Raw genomic sequence first — 20,396 nt, 5'->3', positions numbered from 1 at the left:
CGCTGTCAAATTGCAAAGTGAACCACCAGCAGTCACAATTAGGGATACGCGAACGATATTGGATATTTAATATGTATATATATGTTTTTTTAATTGTGTTTTTTGTCCATCCATGTCGTTTTGACATTTTAATTTTGATCAGGCAGTAATGTATAAATTGTGTAATACCCTATAGCAATACCAGCAAAGCGTACTTTAGCTAAAGCGCACATTACAGGGGAATGGAAATATTTATTTTGTCATATATATTTTAAGCACTTATAATCTAATTTTAATAAGTCATGGTTTGAGATCCACAACTGATGTAATAGCGCAGTCTGCACCCGGTAGTAATTCGGCATTACGTCATATTGTAGTCCATTTGACCTCAGATGCCGGAGAATCCATTTGCTGTTGTTTAGCTAAGCTGCTGAAAGTTGTGTAACAAGGGAAACAAAAAGGACACCACACCGGGAGGACTGGTTCATTTGAGTTATATAGAGGGTCTGTCCTCACACATCAACCCCCGACTGCTGATTTTGGGTAATCATTCGGCAAAAATGTTTTCACTGTCGACGTGTTTTCAGCAACAGCAGGTAACGTATAGCCGCCCGGTAGCAGATGTTTGATAATTAAGCTAGGTAGCTAATGTGTCCTCCTCTGACAACGTACAGCTATGCGTTTCAGTTATAAAGTAAGCTTTGTATGGAACGGAAAGTTCTGGGAGCAATGAGAAGATCTGGATATTGTTGTTTAAGTTATGTCTTCAATGTGTCTTTTCAATGACAACCTAGCTCAGCTAATGTTAGCATTGTTCTTCATAGTCAGCCCATGCATACGTAACGTTGTCGTGGTGAGCTAAGCAGCAAGATCCGACACGGACAGCGCGATTTGTACGTTTGGTTCTCTCATGACGTCACCATCTGATTTGGGGGTGCTAACTTAATTTTGAGTGTAAGTTATATAACTGGCACACGTCTGACGAATGTGGGCCAGACTTTTTTCTGATTGGCGGAACAGAGTAGTCAGCGAATAACAGTCCGACCTCATTGTCTGGACGTTTCACATAACATCCAGGAAAACCTGAAATCCCTTTCAGACATTAACTTATGTAAGTGTTTAGTGCATAATACATGGTAAAGGAAGATTGTACATTTCATCATGTGTTAAAAAATACTTATCCCAGTATGACTTTTTTATCCCAGTATCCTTTGCACTATGCTCCACATTTAAATAATTTGTATTGCTCTCTTTATTGCATTCATGCCTCTATATTGTTTCTGTTTATAGTTTGTGTATATATATATATATAAGTGTGTATATATTGTTTGGTTGTTTTGTATGTGTAGGCACATTATGAGCCACAAGGTTCTAAAGTAAAATTCCTCGTCTGATTGTGTATCTGCCAGATGATAGTGCCCCTCAGCCAGCTCATCAATGCCCTCCACTCTCTGAAGAACTCAGCCACAGCTTCAGTCCAGGCCCTGCACAAAGACTTCGTTCCAGACCACAGTCCATATCTAAAAGAGGTGAGATGGACACCACACAGGTACATGACATGATTGATACAACACATAATCATCAATGACTTAGGTCTGACCTCCGAATTGGAATGAATGTGTATTTGAACTTTTTTGTTGCTTTTGTTGGTAATGCAAAAATTGTACTGAACACTACTTATGTTGGAAAACCTACGGTAAACAATAGCTCTGCAGCCAATAACATCATGGAATTAGTCTGACATCAGTTATTGCTCGTGTGGGGGATGGGGGGCTTTTTTTTAGAAGGCTTACACACATGAAGCCTGACAAATCACTCATGAATGAATATTACTGAAGCTGTTTGAAATGTAATTTTCATCATAAAAATGTTTTCCTGCTGAAAACATCTTTTGTGATTAAGGTGAAGGATGCCCAATCTTCAATAGTCACATTTTTCTTAAACACAATAATGGCCAGGGCCAGACGGAATCTGCAGATGAAGAATCCCGCAGATGAAGAAATAGAAAAATATATATATATACACACACACACACACACACACACACACACACACACACACACACTTTTTTATTTTTATTAAACACAGTATGTTAACTCATCTACACCACAAGCAGAATGGCACAAGCAGTTTTTTGTTTTATTTTACACTAGCAGAGAAATGTATTCCCAGGCCTACCAGTACATGTCACGTTGTCTGTCTATTTCATGTGCAAAGTAATTATTTTGCACATCCCACAGTAGTGAAGCAGGTCTATCTCACTGTCTAAATGTCTATGTCTCTGAAAAAGGAGTGTGTTTTTCCAAAGGCTCTAAAAATCCACATGCACGCAATGATCAATTTTAGAAAAGGCTAAACACCTTATCTTTCCTTCTTTCTTTCTTTCTTTCTTTCTTTCTTTCTTTCTTTCCAGCCCACTGTGAGTCTGAGGGATCTGGGCCTGTCAGAGATCAGGGCGAGTCAGCTGGATGAGCTGGTCAGCAGGTTACTGCCCACACCCGGGCCCGAAGAACCTCCCGCTGTTCCTTCCATATGGAGGTCGAGTCATGTTTCTTCAGACAGCTTCTTCCACAACAAGCATGGTGAGCAGCTTAGGCTTTCCAGCTGTCTTGTTTTCTGGGAAAATCTTACTTTATCAAAAGCTGTCGAATCTCAGACAATTTAGTTACTTTAGAAAGCTAATTTTACACATTCGTCATTATTAGGGGTGTGCAAAAAAAGAAATCGATTTGAATCACGATTCAAGCTCTATCGATTCAAAATCGATTGATTGATTTCCAAAATTCGATTCATATATAGACATACATACGTACATATAAATAAATGTAAAAATAATTAAAAAAGAAATTATTCTAAGTCTACTGCAATCCCATGATACATAGATAGATCTATACATACTTTATTTATTCCCCCAAAGGGAAATTCAAGGTCCCAGTAGTTTACAGACATCACACACACACACACACACACACACACACACACACACACACACACACACACACACACACACACACACACACACACACACACACACACACACACACAAACATACACTTACATCATGACAGGATGTTAAAAAAACAAATTACACACAAATCCATATATATTTATATATACAAACACACACACACACACGTTCATACATGGGAAAAGTAACTATATTGACATAATATGAATCAATTTTTAATTAAGAAATCAACGAATTGTGAGCTTAAAAATTGGAATCAAATCGTGACATTTTCTGAAAATTTTACACGCCTAGTCATTATATAATATGTTAAGTGAAACAAACTTGTTTTCCCTTCTTGTCTGACAGGGTTTTCACACAGAAGGTTGGGTGTTTTTGGCTCCCCAATATTCCACAGACAATACCACAGTCCTCTAAAGGAAGCATGCTCAGAGCTACAAACCTTGCCCGGTGAGAAACATGACTTTGTACACTGAAGCGTGTGTGCGTGCGTGTGTGTGTGTGTGTGTGTGTGGGGGGATGTGTGTGTGTGTATGAACGGCTTGACATTTAGGGAAGTGTGTTTAATGTTTTTGGGGCTTTCCATTTATGTCTATTTTTTTAGTATGGATCCAGAGTCGGGGTTTCAAGACACTTAAATCAAGGACCAGGCGGATAGAGTCTGCTTATGACGGTCCGGTCGAGTCCGAGGCCTACACACCAGCCTTCATGAAGGTCTGCAAAGATTAGTGGGACCGGTTGGAGGGCACTGTATTACCAAAATAATTAAGGGTTGGTTAATTCTGAAGCTTTCCAACCAACTCTCTCCCTATATTTTTCTCCCAGGGATTGCTACAGAGGGAAAAGGGACCAGAAGCACAATCACTGGACGAACTGATTAAACAAAAGCACCTTCCAGATAACCAGCAGGAAGCGTTCAAGACGGGGTTCACCGAGGGGTTCATGAGGTCTCAGGCCTTCACTCAGAGAACACAAGGCAAGTGGCTCACTTACTAACAGTGCTGATCCATTTGGGCGACACGACAGAAACGTGGTGTCGCCACATCATACATCCGTGGTTGATGCTGCACACCCCTGACTTGCAGCTGATTAGACAAACGTGTCATGTGGGTCTGGCTGCTCGTGAGCTCCACACCACTGTCATAGTGGCTTTGACGGAATACAATATCTTATTTTACAAAAATAGTTCACCAAAACTTATTTCTGAGAACATTTTAAGCGAGAAATAGGCTGTGCAGTTGCTGAATCTGTCTTTAACCTAGATCAACAAATGTCAGTTTTAAAGATTTGTCTACTTCTACTTGATAGTTGCACCTTATGACCTCATAAGGGGCAAGATTCCAGATAGGCCCATCTGAGCTTTCATTTTCTCAAAGACAGAGTAGGATACCCAGGGCTCGGTTTACACCCATCGCCATATCTCACCACTGGGGGATCATAGGCAGGCTGGGGGAACGCATTTAAATGTTAAAACACCTCATAAAGTTAAAATGTCATGCCATGGGACCTCTAACAGCTGCACCAGGTTTCTTTGGGTGCCAGTGCCGAGTTAAAACACAGAGATCCTATGATTGACACAAAGAACTTCTATCTCATCTTTGTCTGTGCTCTGTTTTACAGCTTCGCTGAGGAGAACCAGGATTATCCTGCTGGCCCTCCTCCTTGTTGGTATTTATGGCTTGTCAAGAACCCCGTTTCTCTCGGGTAAAGGCTCCTTTTCTGATGCTGGTTTGTTTCAGTCTTTATTCTTTCCTATGCTTGCAAATCAAGTCAATATTGCCCTACATGCACACTGCAAATATAACAAAGCTTGTTAGAGCCTCCAAAGATGTTAAATAAGGCTTTTACTTGAGCCTATTTCTGCTTAAATAGTTGATGTTTTGAATGTGTACCTTTTTTAAAAGACGCTCTTAGTAATGTTGGGTGACGTCACTTCTTGTTGACATTATTTTCAAACAAGACTAAGACTAGCTCACCCGTCCCTCCTCCTCATCCCGCCCCCTCCCGTCCGTGTAGCCTAAAAACGTGTGACATTGCTTAGAGCACCTTTTTAAAAGGTAATACCTTACATTATAGCTGATAAGATACCATCTTTCTCCCAGTGTGCTTGTTTGACTGATTATTCTACTGCATACCACCGTGTAGTAGTACTTTAATATCAATTTCGACTATGTATGTTTTTTTGTATGTGCTAGAACTGTTTGAATACTTGAATTGATAATTGTATAAAAGTATACATTTAGATTTTTATATTGAGATACATACTGCAGTAAGCATATTGTAAGCAGCTGTTATAGTGTGAGATGTGCGAAAGGTTTCTGACTGGTGTTGCTATAGTGAACCATTTGTTTTGGGATTTCACAGTGAGGTTCCGCACCACATCTGGTCTTGACTCTGCAGTCGACCCCATCCAGATGAAGAATGTGACATTTGAGCATGTCAAAGGAGCAGAGGAGGCAAAGAACGAATTACAAGATGTTGTGGATTTTCTCAAGAACCCAGAGAAATTTACTGTTCTGGGTGGAAAGCTGCCTAAAGGTATTTTATATTTTGTTCTGTTTCATCCGTTTTTTCTGTCCAGGGAAAAAGCCTAATGCAAAAGTTTGGATTTTCTTTTTTTATATATATATCCAGCTATTTTATTCTAAGTTGTTTGGTTTTACCCTCTCAGGGATCCTCCTCGTCGGTCCACCAGGCACAGGAAAGACTCTGTTAGCACGGGCTGTGGCTGGGGAGGCCGATGTGCCTTTCTACTACGCCTCTGGATCAGAGTTTGATGAGATGTTTGTGGGTGTGGGTGCAAGTCGAATCAGAAACCTTTTCAGTAAGTTTACCGGATGTGAGAAAACGTGATTAACCAGTGAGGTTGAGGAGGAGTTTCCAAACGACTAATAATCTTTGTGGTTTGCAGAAGAGGCAAAAGCGAATGCTCCTTGTGTTATCTTCATTGATGAGTTGGACAGCGTTGGCGGAAAGAGGATCGAGTCTCCAATGCATCCCTACTCTAGACAAACCATTAACCAGCTGCTGGCTGAAATGGATGGGTCAGTGTTCTGCCTTTGTCATTTTGAAAACTGCATGGTCGAAAAGATCAAATGTTGCTGTCAAGAACTTTGACTTCCCAAACTCAGTGTTTTGGTACTTTACAGGTTTAAACCAAACGAGGGTGTCATTGTTATTGGTGCTACAAACTTTGCAGAGGCTTTGGACAGGTATGTTTACATTTCACTTTTTTTTAAATTAGGTTTACATTTGCATATTTAGGTAGCATAGCCGATTGTGGAACAAAGTTTAAAATAAGCTGAAAAAATATCAATCCCTATTAGAGCTGGGCTATATGGAGAAAAACCAATATCTCCATAGTTTACCAAATACCTACCTACCTATCAATAGTGTAGGGTTGACAATTGGTGCTTTCACAAAATATACACACATTGATACTTCTGCTAAATAATCATCATTTGTTGATATATTATGCGTTGGTGAAGGCAAATAATGGAACAGCTAGAAAAGTCTGGTGTGTTAGGAAAGTTACATGATTACATTAATATGAACATGAACCCGAAAATGAGCATAATGTGAGCATTTTAAAACCAGGAAAAGACAACACTTGTGTCATCAGGATATGACAACTTCCAAAATTTCAAACAATACCTAGCATCATATATCAATATTGATATAATATTGCCTTTCCCTAATCCCTACAGTATGTAGTTCATGTACACACAACTGTTCAACTGTGACCTTTACCCTCTGACAGATGCCTCAGGCTGTTTTTATCTGTGGCCTTGTCCTAGTTTGTGTTACAGAAGTCTGAATGGAACTGGTTCATGTACACAAAACAAATACAATGAATCACTGACCCGTTTTATACCAACTCCACTTAGACAACAACTTAAAGTTCTGCAGTGATTTTGTTTACACATTTGCATGGAAAGTTAACTAGAATGTGCCGTGCAGTGGTACATGTTCTGACATTTGCTCACAGTGTTCATTTTCCAATTGTACCATGAGTGAATTTAAACCCAAGATTTGGTTTGAGTATCTGAAAGTATACGTTGCTCTTCAAAAATCAGATGTGATGAATAAAATGCAATTAAAGCAATAAAGGTAAGTTGGTTTAACAGAAGTTAAGAGTCAATGCAGTATGAATTTTAAACCCTGTGTTGCTTCTACTTTTCAGTGCTCTGGTGAGGCCAGGCAGGTTTGACATGCAGGTGACGGTCCCTCGTCCCGATGTCAAAGGACGCACTGAAATTCTCAACTGGTACCTCTCAAAGATCAAAATTGACCCTGGTATGTCTCTGTGTCAAATATCCCAAAATATAAGGGATATATATATATATATATATATATTATATCTTGGTAAGAAAATCTTTCAGAACATGGTTATCAATGCACTCTTTGTCATTCCCTGTTAGTATTTCAGAATTGAGTTCTAACTAGCAATTAATGTGATATTAGTGAGCAAATCCTGCACATTTTGCAGAAACACTAGCTCTCGTTGTCAACTGAAATAATCCTAAAGCATTCAAAAGAGCAGCCCTGCGAGAATACCTTTGTTTGTCATTTCTGTAAAAGACCATTGTCTCTCAGACACGGAGCACCTTTTAATAAGAAGGCCTTTTCTGTTAAATTGCTCTTTTACAGCGGTGGAAGCAGAGATTATTGCCCGGGGCACAGTGGGCTTCACTGGGGCAGAGCTGGAGAACCTAGTCAACCAGGCCGCCCTGAAGGCAGCCATGGACGAGAAGGAGATGGTCACAATGAAGGATCTGGAGTTTGCTAAGGACAAGATCCTCATGGGTGAATGCACACACACACACACACACACACACACACACACACACACACACACACACACACACACACACACACACACACACACACACACACACACACACACACACGTTAGATCTACTCTGCACTCCTCATATCACATGGGACGGATTACCTAGACACACTCTTGGAGCCAGGAAGAATGTCAGAGATGACATGAATGGGAGCCAAGTCTAATATTTTTGTTTTAATCCTTTTTATTTTGTCTTTTTCATACAAGGCCCTGAGAGGAAGAGTGTTGACATCGACAAGAAGAACAAGACCATCACAGCCTACCATGAGTCCGGCCATGCAATTGTTGCCTATTACACCAAAGATGCAATGCCCATCAATAAGGCCACCATCATGCCTAGAGGTCCAACTCTTGGCCATGTGAGCTCATCTCAGACTCCTCTCCAGCACGGTTTGGGTAACTTTTAAATGTGAAAACTTAACCCAAATCTTATTTTCTGTCCTCCAGGTGTCCATGCTCCCAGAGAATGACCGTTGGAGTGAGACAAGAGCCCAGCTGCTGGCTCAGATGGATGTCAGTATGGGTGGCCGAGTAGCAGAGGAGCTCATCTTTGGAGATGATAACATCACCACTGGTGCGGGGATCAAAGAACTTGATTTTATCGTGTTTGGGTGTCAGTCCTGTTGTGCTATTAGCACCAGAAACACTGTTAAAGAGAATATACTTTACCTGTATTCTAAAACCGTAATGTTAAAAAAAAAAAAAAGTTTCTCAGAGCAGTGTGTGTAGTGCAAAATGCAATGGTTGTAAAGAATTCTGACGGATTGGGATACCAAACGTAAAAAGACATCATTTTCTTTTGCTGGTATATGAAAGAAAATTCTTTGTGTTAATGTAATGAATGAATGAAATCAGAACAGTGAAATATAGTACACGTCTGATAACAGTGACTATATGCTTTGGTTGTTTGTGTTACAGCATTAGTTTAAATCTGTCGATATTGTTCATTTTAGGAGCCTCCAGTGACTTCGATGGAGCAACCAAAATAGCAAAAATGATGGTGACCAGGTTCGGCATGAGTGACAAGGTAACATTTCAATTTGTGTGGTAAATGACTGATCGTTTGCTAACATAGATGACAGAGTTTGTCACTAAAAGGTGATGTTCAGGGGCCTTTATTGCTGAGGGGCTTGACCCTTTTTGTACAGTGTGTGTGTGGGGGTGTGGGTGTGTGTGTGTATATAAACACACACACACACTCAAAAAAATTTCGTATATTATGTAATGTGTGTACATGTTATTTTGAACATCAGAGACTGGGACACTCATTTATTGTTAAGGTGGAATGAAAACCTGCAGTCATTTAACATTGCTAGAACATAGAATTACACAAAGACAACAATCTCTCTGTCTAACTCGGGAAAGTAAATGTCCTCGCGGCAGCCACAGCTTATAATGACCAGTAACAACCAGTGCCTAATGCACAGGAAGGTCTATTGTTCACTCAACCTAAGGATGTAATTTGTGTTTGATTGCAGCTTGGTGTCATGACCTACGGCGACGTGACCAAGCAGAGCCCCGAGACACAAGCTGCCATTGAGCAGGAAGTCAGGGCTTTACTGAAGGTGAGTCTTCCCACAGCTGTCTCAAATTGACGGTTATAATGTATCTCTTTCTTATTCAATTTCTTCCTCTCTCATCCAGGGCTCATACGATCGTGCTAAAAACATCCTAAAGACGTACAACAAGGAGCACAAGAAGCTAGCTGATGCCCTGCTCACATATGAAACTCTGAACGCCAAGGAGATCAAGATGGTGCTGGAGGGCAAATCACTGGACCAGCAGTTACCTCAGTAGATATTTGACTCTTGTATCATGTGTATATATATATATATGGAACTGTGCACAAGGCTTTCGGATGCCTTGTATTTCATTTGGTTGTAACCCTCTTATTATCAATGTGAAGATTAAATGATTAAGTTTCACCCCTTATAAACATTTTTATTATATTTTGTTATTTTCATTTGTCTTGCATTTTCTGAGGCAAAGACTTTTGGTTTTACAGGGATTTTTAAAAGCACACGGTTTAATTGGATAAAAATACATATTTGTTCCCTGGAAGTTTATCTGCTACACTCAAAGGGGTTTGAGGGGCTTCCTGTCCTCTACTCAAATTACTTCTGTGGATGTTTTGTTACATCAGTCATATTTGGTATCATAACACGGTTTATACAGTAAATGTATTAAGATGAGATAAATGATTTCACGTATGTCTATGTCTCATTTATGTGTACAGACCGGTAAACACCATAGAACCTTAAAAGAACCTCAATCTAGAATGTACCACCTGGCTGTAGCAAAGAACAGGTGATACCAATGCTCATTTTAGAGTTTTGTTTTTCTCTAAATGATATATGTCAGGTGCATTTATTGTATTTATTTAAGTGCCCAAAGACGTGTTTTTTTTCTGGAATGAGTGATCTGACGCCCTATTCTAAGCCCACGTGTTGCTGATCATTGAGGGGATACACACACACACACACACACAAACGCTGTAATTGTGTAACAGGATTGGCTCTGTGCTTCCGTTTGTTCTTTGAGACAAAGACCTTGGAGCTCAAATAAAGGTTATCCTTGCTCAAATGTGTTGCTCTGTACATGACTCAAATGAAACTTAACTTGCAATGACTGACGTTGGCCACTGGGGGGGCAGCACAAGCTGCTCTCAAAGCTTACATGGCCAATTATATCATTAAATATATGGCCAGTGTGCTAGCAAGACACTTCCTTATTTACACATCAAACAGATATTAGAATTTATTTGGAGATGAATGGCTCCAGGATTTATTTTCCCGTTGGTTCTCTTTTGGTCTTTGCCAGCTTCGTAGTGAAATATCTGACTACATTAGTTGCCAAATGCTCCGCCATGTTCTCCACCTGCAGACTTTGCTGCTGGTGCTGTACAAAAACCTACAGGTCACAGTGGGTTTATCAGCTCTCCCACTGAAAACCACTGCTGGGAATAAGGTTGATGGTGGTTTAAAAAAAAAAAAAAAAAAAAAAGTTAAGTTGCAAGACTTAAAAACATTGAGTGGAGCAGACATGAAAACACTTGTTAAGGTGAGGGGAACAGCAGAGTTGGGTAACACCTTTCACTCCTAGTACATATATCACTTGTTCAGTAGGCCTACATTCAGACCCCGTGCACTTTTAAGTTTCAGACCTACAGAAAGCTAAAAAAGTTAATATTGATATCCCCTTAACACCGTAATGACAAAGCAGAAACAGGATTTGAGATTTTTGTGTGCAAATTTATTAAAAGAAGAAACATTGACATAACCATTCAGACCTTCACCTCAGTACTTGGTTAAAACACCTTGGGGAGCAATTAAAGCTTTAATTCTTCTTCTTCCTGGGTAACGAGGTTAAATGGGGACAGTCAGTGGACAGCCATTTTCAGGTCTTTCCAGAGTGTGTATCAGAATGTGTAATTGGGGTCTAAGCCTTAAATCTTTTAGGAGCTTTTGTTTTGTGGGGGGGGGGGGGGCTGCACTCTTTGCCTGCAAAGGGAGAAACTGAGAAAGCAGAGTTGTGACTCTTTGATTTGCCCATGCAATTTGTGTATGATTCTGATTGGTTGAGCAGGAAGGTGAACACCTCCACCAGCTGATTCCATTTAGGAAGAGTTCATTGATTAAATTAGGTCTTCCTGAAAGACTTTACACTGAGCTACATTTAAATCAGGAGAGACTAGTTGCATTCATATGATACAGTTATACACAGCATAAAAAGTACATTAGGATAACAGCTGAATTGATTTAGGAGTGCACTGATTAAAAGTTAAGTCTCTCTGAAAGAATTTATGCTGAGCTACATTTGTTGTTTTCTGAAAGTTTCTCCCCACAGGATTTCTGGAGCTCAGCTAAACTGACCATCAAGATTTTTGGTAACCTCTTCTACCAAGGTCCTTCTTCCCAAGATTACTGGCTGTTCCAAACTTCTTCAATTAAAGAATGATGTAGGCCGCTATGGTCTTTAGAATTTTTAAGGCAGCAGAATTGTTGTCCCCCCCCAGCCTTCCCCAAATGTGTACACACAGCCTGTCTCTGAGCACTGCTGAAAGTTCCTTTGACGGCACGGCTTGGTTTTTGCTCTTATATGCACAGTTATCAGGCCTTATATAGAGAGGTGTGTTTGCCTTTCCAAATCACGTTCAATCAGTTGAATTTGTGACAGGTGGACTCCAATCAAGGTGTGTGGAAACGCCTCAAGATGATTGAGAGAAATGGGAGGCACCTGAGCTCAATTAAAATGTCGAAGCAAAAAATGTCAGGGTCTGAACACTTCGGCTATGTCAATGTGATGTTTCTGTTTTTTCTTAAAAAAAAAACAAACTTAAATCCTATTTGTGCTTTATCTTTTACGAGCAGTAACTGAAAATTGATGAGTAAAAAAAAAAGGAATTTAAACAAGTTTCGAATAAGCCTGCGACATAATAAAATGTGTAAAAGGGAAGGAGTATTTGTACTTATGGATAAATTATAGAATTAGACCAGCATGATGATGACTGTTACTTCTGTCCAGACACATTGATTTATAAGCATGCATCTATCTGCAGATTCTGCCGCATCCAATAATGTCCTTATTTTCTAGGGTTTATTTTTTAAACATATTTTTAAATTAGGTAGAAGGGAAAAAAATGTATTATTTTTCCTGACTAATGCAGTCTCATCCACAGTTATGGTGTTATGTTTATTCTTCTAAGTAAAAATAGTACTATTTCCTTGTAGAGATGATGTGAACACAGGTTTCTGTGGATATGCTTTGAAATCTGCTAGTGATAAGCAGACTCTACTACTTACTGTGGTCTTTTGTTACACTTGCAAACAAGAACAAAAAACTTATTCACTGCTGCCTTTTGAATGATCTTAAGTTACAATTAGTGTATTTAGTTCCAGATGAAGCCAACTGAGATGTAACAAGGCAGGGCATTGTTGTGTCCTCTTGTCCTAACTCATAGGCACAATGTTTATAAGGGTGGGAGGTACAGCAGCTCTAGTCCTGACCAAACACAGCTTCACTATGGAGGGGCATGAAGTTTCGTTTAGGCTTTTAGAATAAAGCAAACACGTCAACAGAGAAACTTCACTATCGTCACAAAGGAACAATGGAGGAAGCAGAGGATGATATAGCTGTTATTGGCATTGGATGCAATTTTCCTGGAGGTATGATACAAGCAGTTTTTATTTCTAAGTGAATGTTTTTTTCCCTAGTTGTCTTCAGGTAAATCAAATTTATTATGGTCTGTTTCATATTAGGTGAGGGGTTGGACAATTTCTGGAAGGTTCTGTTGGAGGGGAAGAATTGTGCCGTAGATATTCCAGCAGAGAGATTTGACACCAGTTTTTGGTATGATGCTGATGATAGCAAACCTGGAAAAACACAGACCAACAAGGCAGCTCTTATAGAAGGGTAAGCATTGTCTGTTAAGATTAAGTGGTACATTTCTATTGAAAGATTTTTCAGATTATGATAGATCTGCTATTTTTTATATTTCAGGTTTAATGAATTTGATCACAAGTTTTTTGGCATTACTGAAGCAGAGGCTGAATTCATGGACCCTCAGCAGAAACTCCTGCTGCAGTGTACATACAGGGCATTGGAAGATGCAGGAATCGCTATGGAGAGCATCAGTGGCAGCAGAACGGGAGTTTACATAGGTGATCGTCTATTGTTCCATGATACATTTTAAACAAGCCCAATTTCATGATGCACAAATTCTGACATACTCTGCTTCATAATAATGTTGCAGGTCTAATGAACAGGGACTACGAGATACTCCGAAGTAACAGTCCTGCTACGATAACCCACTACAACGGAACTGGGACGGCCATGAGTGTGGCTGCCAATAGAATATCCTTCACCTTCAACCTCACTGGCCCTTCTTTTGCCATAGACAGTGCCTGTTCATCATCTTTGGTGGCTCTACATGTAGCCTGCCAGGCTATGAAACAAGGTATTTAATTATTTCCCTCCCATAATAATATGCCTGAAAGCAAGCTAATCAACATTCATATGTTCCATGTTTTTATTTTAATAAACCAGGAGACTGTGAGATGGCTTTGTGTGGAGGTGTCAGCTGCATCATAGAGCCAAGAGTGTTTGTAGCTCTCAGCAAGGCGAAGATGATCTCACCTGAGGGGACCAGCAAACCTTTCTCCTGCAGAGCAGATGGCTATGGTAGAGGGGAGGGCTGTGGTGTAGTTCTCCTGAAGCCTCTGAAAAACGTAAGCAAGTATTCTGTTTATTGTTCATGACAATTTCATGCCATTAATACATTGCATACAGCAGAGATAATAAATGGTCTGCTGAAACCATTACCAATATTTTACTTTCTATCTAAAGGCCATAAAAGACTGCAACAAAATATGGGGTATCATTAGAAAAACAGCGGTCAACCAAGATGGACAGTCAGTGACTCCAATCACCAAACCCTCCGTGACACAACAACAGGAGCTATTACAAAGAGTCTACTCAGAGTCTGACCTTGTGAATGTCCAGTACATAGAGGCACATGGGACGGGAACTCCAGTTGGAGATCCAACAGAGGCAGCAAGCATCTCAAATGTCATTGCTAAAGCCAAACCTCCCGGTTCAGAGACTCTGTGGATTGGCTCTGTGAAGGGCAACATTGGACATACAGAATCTGCAGCTGGAGTGGCCGGACTCATTAAAGTACTCTTAATGATGAAGCATGCAACCATTGTTCCCTCAGTTTTCTACTCAGAAGAGAGTGCCAGTGTAAATGTAAAAACTCTGCCTATAAGCATTCCAATTAAAGTGGAAAGATGGGAGACACATAGGTCATTAGGAAGGGTGGCTGGGATCAACAGCTTTGGGTTTGGAGGCACAAATGCACATGTGATTGTAAGAGAGTACAGACAGACCACCATACCCACTCAGACCCCAAAGCGCTGTCCAAATGTCTTTGTAGTATCTGCAGCCTGTGAGAAATCACTCATCCAGTCTATTGCCGACACCCACCACAGGCTTTTCAGTGATCAAACAGTTGACTTACAGGCATTGTCATACACTTCAGCATGTGGAAGAAGTCATTTCAGACACAAGTATAGAAAGGCCTTTCCAACATCTTCCCTCTCAGATTTAGAACATCAGCTGACATCTGTACTAAAAACAAAGGTTGGGCCAATAAGCTCTGACATCCAGGTGGTGTTTGTGTTTTGTGGGAATGGGGTTGCCTACAGGGGTATGTGCAAGCAGCTCCTGAAAGAAGTTCCTGTGTTCAAAGATAAGGTCAAAGAAGTTGAGAAGCTCTTTCAGAGTCATAAAAGCATCCACATTTGTCAATGGCTTGCTGGTGAATACGATAATGAGGATTTCAGCACGGCAAAGGTTGTCCAGCCTCTTCTTTTTGCGATTCAGGTTGGCATTGCCACTCTCCTAAAGCAATGGGGTGTCAAACCTGATGCCGTGCTTGGACACTCTGTTGGTGAGGTTGCTGCCGCTCACTGTTCTGGTCTCCTGTCTCTTGAGGATGCAGTAAAAGTATTGCATCATCGCAGTAATCTTCAGAGTAAGGTCACAGGGGGGAAAATGCTTGTTGTTGGCAATGTGGCAGTAGAAAAGGTATTAAAAATCCTTCCAGAGTTTTCTGGGAAGATTTGTGTTGCAGCATTCAACAGCCCCCAGTCTTGCACTTTGTCAGGGGACGCAGATGCAATAGACGTCCTTCATCAAAGACTGAAAATTGTGTTTAAAGAAAAAAATCTCTTCCTCTATGAGTTAGATGTGCCAGCAGCATACCATAGCCATATAATGGATCCTATACTGGATGACGTTGAGAAAAGTATCAATCCCTTGGATGCCAACAATATGGAGTGCAAGCTTTTTTCTACAGTGACAGGACACAGTTATTCAGACGGTGACTTTAGAACAGGCAGTTACTGGGCAAGGAACATCAGAGACCCTGTTTTATTTGAACAAACGCTGCGTGCTGCCACCAAAGACAGGCAATCAAGGACAAATGTGGTTTTTGTGGAGATTGGACCTCGTAGGACTCTCCAAAGGAACATCCATGAGACTTTGGGAAATAACACCATAGTTCTTCCCTCTGTTCAGCCAGAGAAAGATTATGAAACAGTCTTGTCTACTGCGGCAAAACTGTTTGAACTGGGCATCAGAGTGGACTGGCATCAACTCTACAGAGGTTCTGAAACATTGCCCATAGGTCTTCCAGTCTATCAGTTTGTCAAAACAAAGACAGAATTGAGCTTTGAAGCTGTAAGAAAAGGTGGTGAATCATCTGGGTTTTCCCCACATAGACTCATATCCCAAATAAAGCAGGAAAACAAAGAGTACGTGTGCAACCTCTCATTAGAGACTGCACCATATCTTTGGGAGCATAAAAACAATGGCGTTCCCATTGTGCCAGGTGCGTTCTATGTTGAACTAGCTTTTGCCTCAGTGATGGCAAGTTTAAGGCCAAAGAAACCTGTTTCTCTTCTCCAGCTCAGTATACGGTTTGAGAATCTGCTTACACTAAGCTCAAACTGTCAGTTGAAAGTCACACTGGAACATGCAGAGAATGAGGCGTCATTTAAAATACAGTCTTCTGTCGCAACACATACCTCTGGCACATACAGGTGTGCAGACGGCCAACCACCGTTAGAAGAACCAACCATTTGTCTTGACATGATCTCCCAGAGGTGCAAATTTGTTCTAAAGAGAAAAGAGATTTATTCAATTCTTTCTCAAGCAGGATTTGAATATGGCGCTGTCTTTAAACAGCTTGACAATGTGCATTTGGGAGATGAATTCAAGGAAGCTGTGACAACAATTCAAGTCCCTAGTGAACTTCTAAAACATCTTCATGAGTATTTCATTCACCCTGTGTTATTGGACTATTTCTTGCAAATGACAGCTGTGGTAGCTATTGGACGGCTAACCGCCAAGCAGGGATTCCCTTCGGCTATCGGTAGTGTAACCATTTCAGGACCACTGCAAGAGAAAATGGTTATGTACTTACGGGCCACTCAAGAGACTCCAAACTTCCTTGATGTATGTGGTAGCTTTTCCACCACAAAGGGTCACGTACTGGTGGAACTTAAGGGGGTGAGAATCTCATTTTTGGGCAATTGCTCAAGTGTTCTTCAGTCACGGTTCTTCCACAATGAAATTACTGAAATTTCTGATAGGAAAGACTTGCAAAATCCTAAAGTAAAAGCCATAGTTTTTGAAGACAAACTTGGCATTGCTAAAGGACTTAGGGCACACATACATCCAGAGTCAACAATTGTGGAGAACAGAGAGCACTGGGTAGCAGATCAAATAAAAAATTTGGTGTTTGACTCACTTACCACCAACGTGGATTTGGAAAATGTTCTCTTCCTTTGGGGTGTAGAGGACCTCAGCCACTTGTCATCTGAGAAGATGCTGGGCTGCTTGGTGACTTGCTGTGATTTGTTTCGCCAGATTGTTTTAGCCTTGAATGAGAGCAAACGCTCTTGCACTGTCCGCGTCATAACCTATAGATCGGCAGAAACGATTGTGGACCATGTCAGTCCTGGTTTTGTGCTGTCTGGTATGACAAGGGCTTGTGCAGCAGAGATGGCAGGTCTCTCGTTTCAACTGATTGACCTTGCTTCTGTGACCAGTGAAGACATTCAAACGCTGGTTTGTGTGATAAACACCTGCAAAAAACAAGAGGTCATGATCAGCAAAGGCCAAGTATCAACAACAAGAATAGCACGGACCCCGATGGGGGACGCAACTTTACGTCAAAGTGATATGCAATCGGTATATGTGAGCAACTTTGTTCTACAGACAACTGATCCATACAGAATGGCTCACTTGTCTGCCACCCCCTCTGACACAAATGCAAATTATGTCCAAGAGAAGTCAGTTGAGATGCAGCTTACCAATGTCTGCGCTCATTCATCTGATTACTTTCCCATCACCACTTCACATTTGAACTTTGGCAAGACAATGTATTGGAACAAGCATACGTCAAAGACTCACAAGCTCCTTGCTTTAGATTTTAGTGGCATTGTCACAGCTGTTGGGAAAGATGTTTGTCATCTAAGAGTGGGAGATCATATTGCTTCATGTTACCCAGTTGCTGCCACTGCAAAGATTATAATTCCCGAAGCCGTGTGCTACAGCACAAAGAGGCTCCCGTTTCTGAAAGAAACTCCATGTGTGTCTTACTTCATACTGGCATGGGAGATCCTGCAGAGAATACTGTCTAAGGTAAAACAACAGCACAGAAAGCTACTCATCATCTCCTCCAACTCAGCCTCTGCTCTGATGAAGGTTTTGGCTCTGACAGCAAACAGGTCAGGCTGGAATGTTTCTTCTTTGTCACATTATAGAGAGAAATCTCTGCATTTTGAACATAGTCATGCATTTGTTTTTCTGCCCCCGTTTGATCATTTCTGGCAGGGGATGCATGACAGCAGTACTCGTGATAGACACCTTATTTTTGTTTGTAGCAATCACATGTCATCCTCACTCTCAACAAACATGTGTGCATTGAAGAGTAAACACATGCATGTACATCAACTTGATGTGGCGAATGTTCTCCAGAGAGCCAATCTGCAAGTACAAAATAAGAAAATCTCGGATTGGCTAATGTCATTAGGCTTTGACACAGAGTCTCTACCTTTGAAAAGGGAGATTTTTCAAATATCAAGCCTTGAAGAACCGCAGACTGATGCAGATGCTGAGTCATACTTCACAACAAAGACAGTGCAGCAAGTTGTTCTAGATCCAAGAGAATGTGACTGTCCAGCGTCCGATATCCCTTTGTTTACAAGGCCTGGGAAACTCTTTAAACAGAGCTGTGTTTATATTGTAACCGGAGGGCTCTCTGGTTTGGGACTAGAGACTGTGAAGTTCATTGCCCATCATGGTGGAGGTTGTGTTGCAACACTGTCCAGAAGTACTCTGACTGATGAAATACAGTTTGAAATGGAACTCCTCCAAAGAAGATATGAGGTGACAATCATGAATGTCCAGTGTGATGTTTCTGTGTCGATGCAGGTTGTGGACGCAATCTCAAAGATCAAACAACGATTCTCCTCTTGTTCAATCAAAGGAGTGTTTCACAGTGCTGCAGTATTACATGATGCGTTGATTAAAAACCTTGATGAGTCCCTCTTCCGAAAGGTGCTGCAGCCCAAAGTGAGTGGGGCTCTAAACCTACACTATGCAACACTTCACAACAAACTGGATTTCTTTGTGTGCTACTCCTCCATCTCTTCTTTCATTGGCAATGCCTCACAGTGTAACTACGCAGCAGCCAATTCTTTCCTTGACACATTCTGTCATTATCGGAGAAACCTTGGACTTGCTGGACAGTCCATTAACTGGGGTCCTTTAAACCTTGGCCTCTTGTTAAACAAAGACCATTTCCAAAAGTTCCTGGAGGCAAAGGGGATGATGGTTATGGATGTGTGGGATGTGCAAGAGGCACTTGAAAAGTGTCTTTTGATAAACAGACCACAACAAGTCATATGCAAGTTCAACTTCAAAAATCTGCACCTTCATGTACTTTCACAAAATGCATCTCTCAGAGAGCGGCTGTCAGCTTTAGTGGAAATGGAGCTAAAAGATGAACTAAGCAATGAACCCAGGGTTCTGCATTTGTCTTCCACAGATGGAAGTGTGAGATCAATTGTCAGTGACATCAGCAATGTTAGTGTAGATGAGCTGGATGATGACTCAGCTCTGTGTGCGCTGGGCATTGACTCAATGTTGGCCATGACTCTGCAGAATAAGATTTTCCAAGAGACAGGTGTGAATGTGCCTTTGGTTAAAATATTAGACCCGAGCATGACACTGGCTACTTTGTCAACTATTGTAAAGAATAATTAATCATTTGAATGCACTGCACAAAGAATGCTTCAAAACCAAGAAAGGGTTTTGTGAATGCATTAAAAAACTTGCAATTTTAGTTTTTGTTCTTTTGCATGGACACTGAACTGTTTCATTGTTGTTTCTTTTCTCAGATTGATTGACATTTTTTACAGTTGGCTTGTTTCTACAACCCTATGATACTATTTTATAGTTAGTAAGTATGTGTTATAATTTTTTTTTCCACTGACATGTTGGCTTAGTCACCAATGATGGAAAACAATGTCATACTGCTTCCGGATTTCTATTGTAATGTCTGTATTTATGTTACTGACAAGTTTTCTGTAGATGATTTTTTACAATAAATCACAAAATGCGATTGAAATAAATAAGGCTGGTGTTATTTGACGTTTTTGTCTAATAATAAATCAGACTAAAACCCACATTTAAGTTTTTCCTATTAGCAGGTATTATTTGTGTAGCCAAAGCCTAATATTGCTTATGTCTGCATGGCATGGAACTCCACTGTCATTGTCACTGCACTGTTTGAATGTTGATTATTGTTGTAGCTTGTTTGCTTTGTCATTTGATGGGTTTAGTGTGGTGTTGGGGGTAGAGAACACTCCTTTTGGCCCAAGGATTTACCATGATTGGCATAGAAAATGTTTAGCATTCAAAATAAAATTTCCTGACTTCAAATAGATTTTTGAAACTGTACATATTTTTAAATTTTTAAACATTTTGAATCTTTGAAACAGCACTGATTTTTTACGTGTGAACAAA

The 20,396-nt window shown here is 40.6% G+C and overlaps 2 protein-coding genes across 3 annotated transcripts; both read left to right on the top strand.

Annotated features, from left to right (window-relative positions):
- Window positions 1-324: 324 nt before the first annotated feature.
- On the top strand, window positions 325-10,380 carry yme1l1a (YME1-like 1a). Of its 2 annotated transcripts, none has more exons than XM_034862010.1 (18): window positions 325-575; window positions 1,389-1,508; window positions 2,393-2,561; window positions 3,296-3,397; window positions 3,552-3,661; window positions 3,773-3,923; window positions 4,568-4,651; window positions 5,312-5,485; window positions 5,619-5,771; window positions 5,859-5,991; window positions 6,097-6,159; window positions 7,131-7,243; window positions 7,598-7,753; window positions 8,007-8,158; window positions 8,247-8,373; window positions 8,753-8,826; window positions 9,278-9,364; window positions 9,444-10,380. In XM_034862010.1, the coding sequence occupies exons 1-18, from the start codon at window positions 540-542 to the stop codon at window positions 9,594-9,596; spliced, it is 2,157 nt and encodes a 718-aa protein (XP_034717901.1). In that variant the 5' UTR covers window positions 325-539; the 3' UTR covers window positions 9,597-10,380. The 2 variants fall into 2 exon arrangements, with proteins under 2 accessions (XP_034717901.1, XP_034717900.1); XM_034862009.1 differs by having other exon boundaries at window positions 4,568-4,675.
- Window positions 10,381-12,848: 2,468 nt separating this feature from the next.
- pks1 (polyketide synthase 1) lies at window positions 12,849-19,634 on the top strand. The gene is made up of 6 exons (XM_034862014.1): window positions 12,849-12,964; window positions 13,058-13,211; window positions 13,299-13,459; window positions 13,552-13,755; window positions 13,845-14,026; window positions 14,145-19,634. The coding sequence occupies exons 1-6, from the start codon at window positions 12,907-12,909 to the stop codon at window positions 19,632-19,634; spliced, it is 6,249 nt and encodes a 2,082-aa protein (XP_034717905.1). The 5' UTR covers window positions 12,849-12,906.
- Window positions 19,635-20,396: the final 762 nt, after the last annotated feature.

Source organism: Etheostoma cragini, chromosome 22 (genome assembly GCF_013103735.1).
Source record: "Etheostoma cragini isolate CJK2018 chromosome 22, CSU_Ecrag_1.0, whole genome shotgun sequence".
NCBI classification, from domain to species: Eukaryota; Metazoa; Chordata; class Actinopteri; order Perciformes; family Percidae; genus Etheostoma; species Etheostoma cragini.
The sequence above is the reverse complement of the archived record's forward strand: the minus strand, read 5'-3'. Positions and strand labels throughout refer to the sequence as shown.

What these genes read in the sequence shown, in the direction of transcription:
- yme1l1a (XM_034862009.1), top strand. Translation starts at nt 540, where the DNA reads ATGTTTTCACTGTCGACGTGTTTTCAGCAACAGCAG. An exon ending in ACACACCAGCCTTCATGAAG is followed by an intron (nt 3,662 to 3,772) that starts GTCTGCAAAGAT and finishes TTTTTCTCCCAG; the next exon opens with GGATTGCTACAGAGGGAAAA. An exon ending in TAAGGACAAGATCCTCATGG is followed by an intron (nt 7,754 to 8,006) that starts GTGAATGCACAC and finishes TTTTCATACAAG; the next exon opens with GCCCTGAGAGGAAGAGTGTT.
- pks1 (XM_034862014.1), top strand. Translation starts at nt 12,907, where the DNA reads ATGGAGGAAGCAGAGGATGATATAGCTGTTATTGGCATTGGATGCAAT. An exon ending in CTGCCAGGCTATGAAACAAG is followed by an intron (nt 13,756 to 13,844) that starts GTATTTAATTAT and finishes TTAATAAACCAG; the next exon opens with GAGACTGTGAGATGGCTTTG. An exon ending in TCCTGAAGCCTCTGAAAAAC is followed by an intron (nt 14,027 to 14,144) that starts GTAAGCAAGTAT and finishes TTCTATCTAAAG; the next exon opens with GCCATAAAAGACTGCAACAA.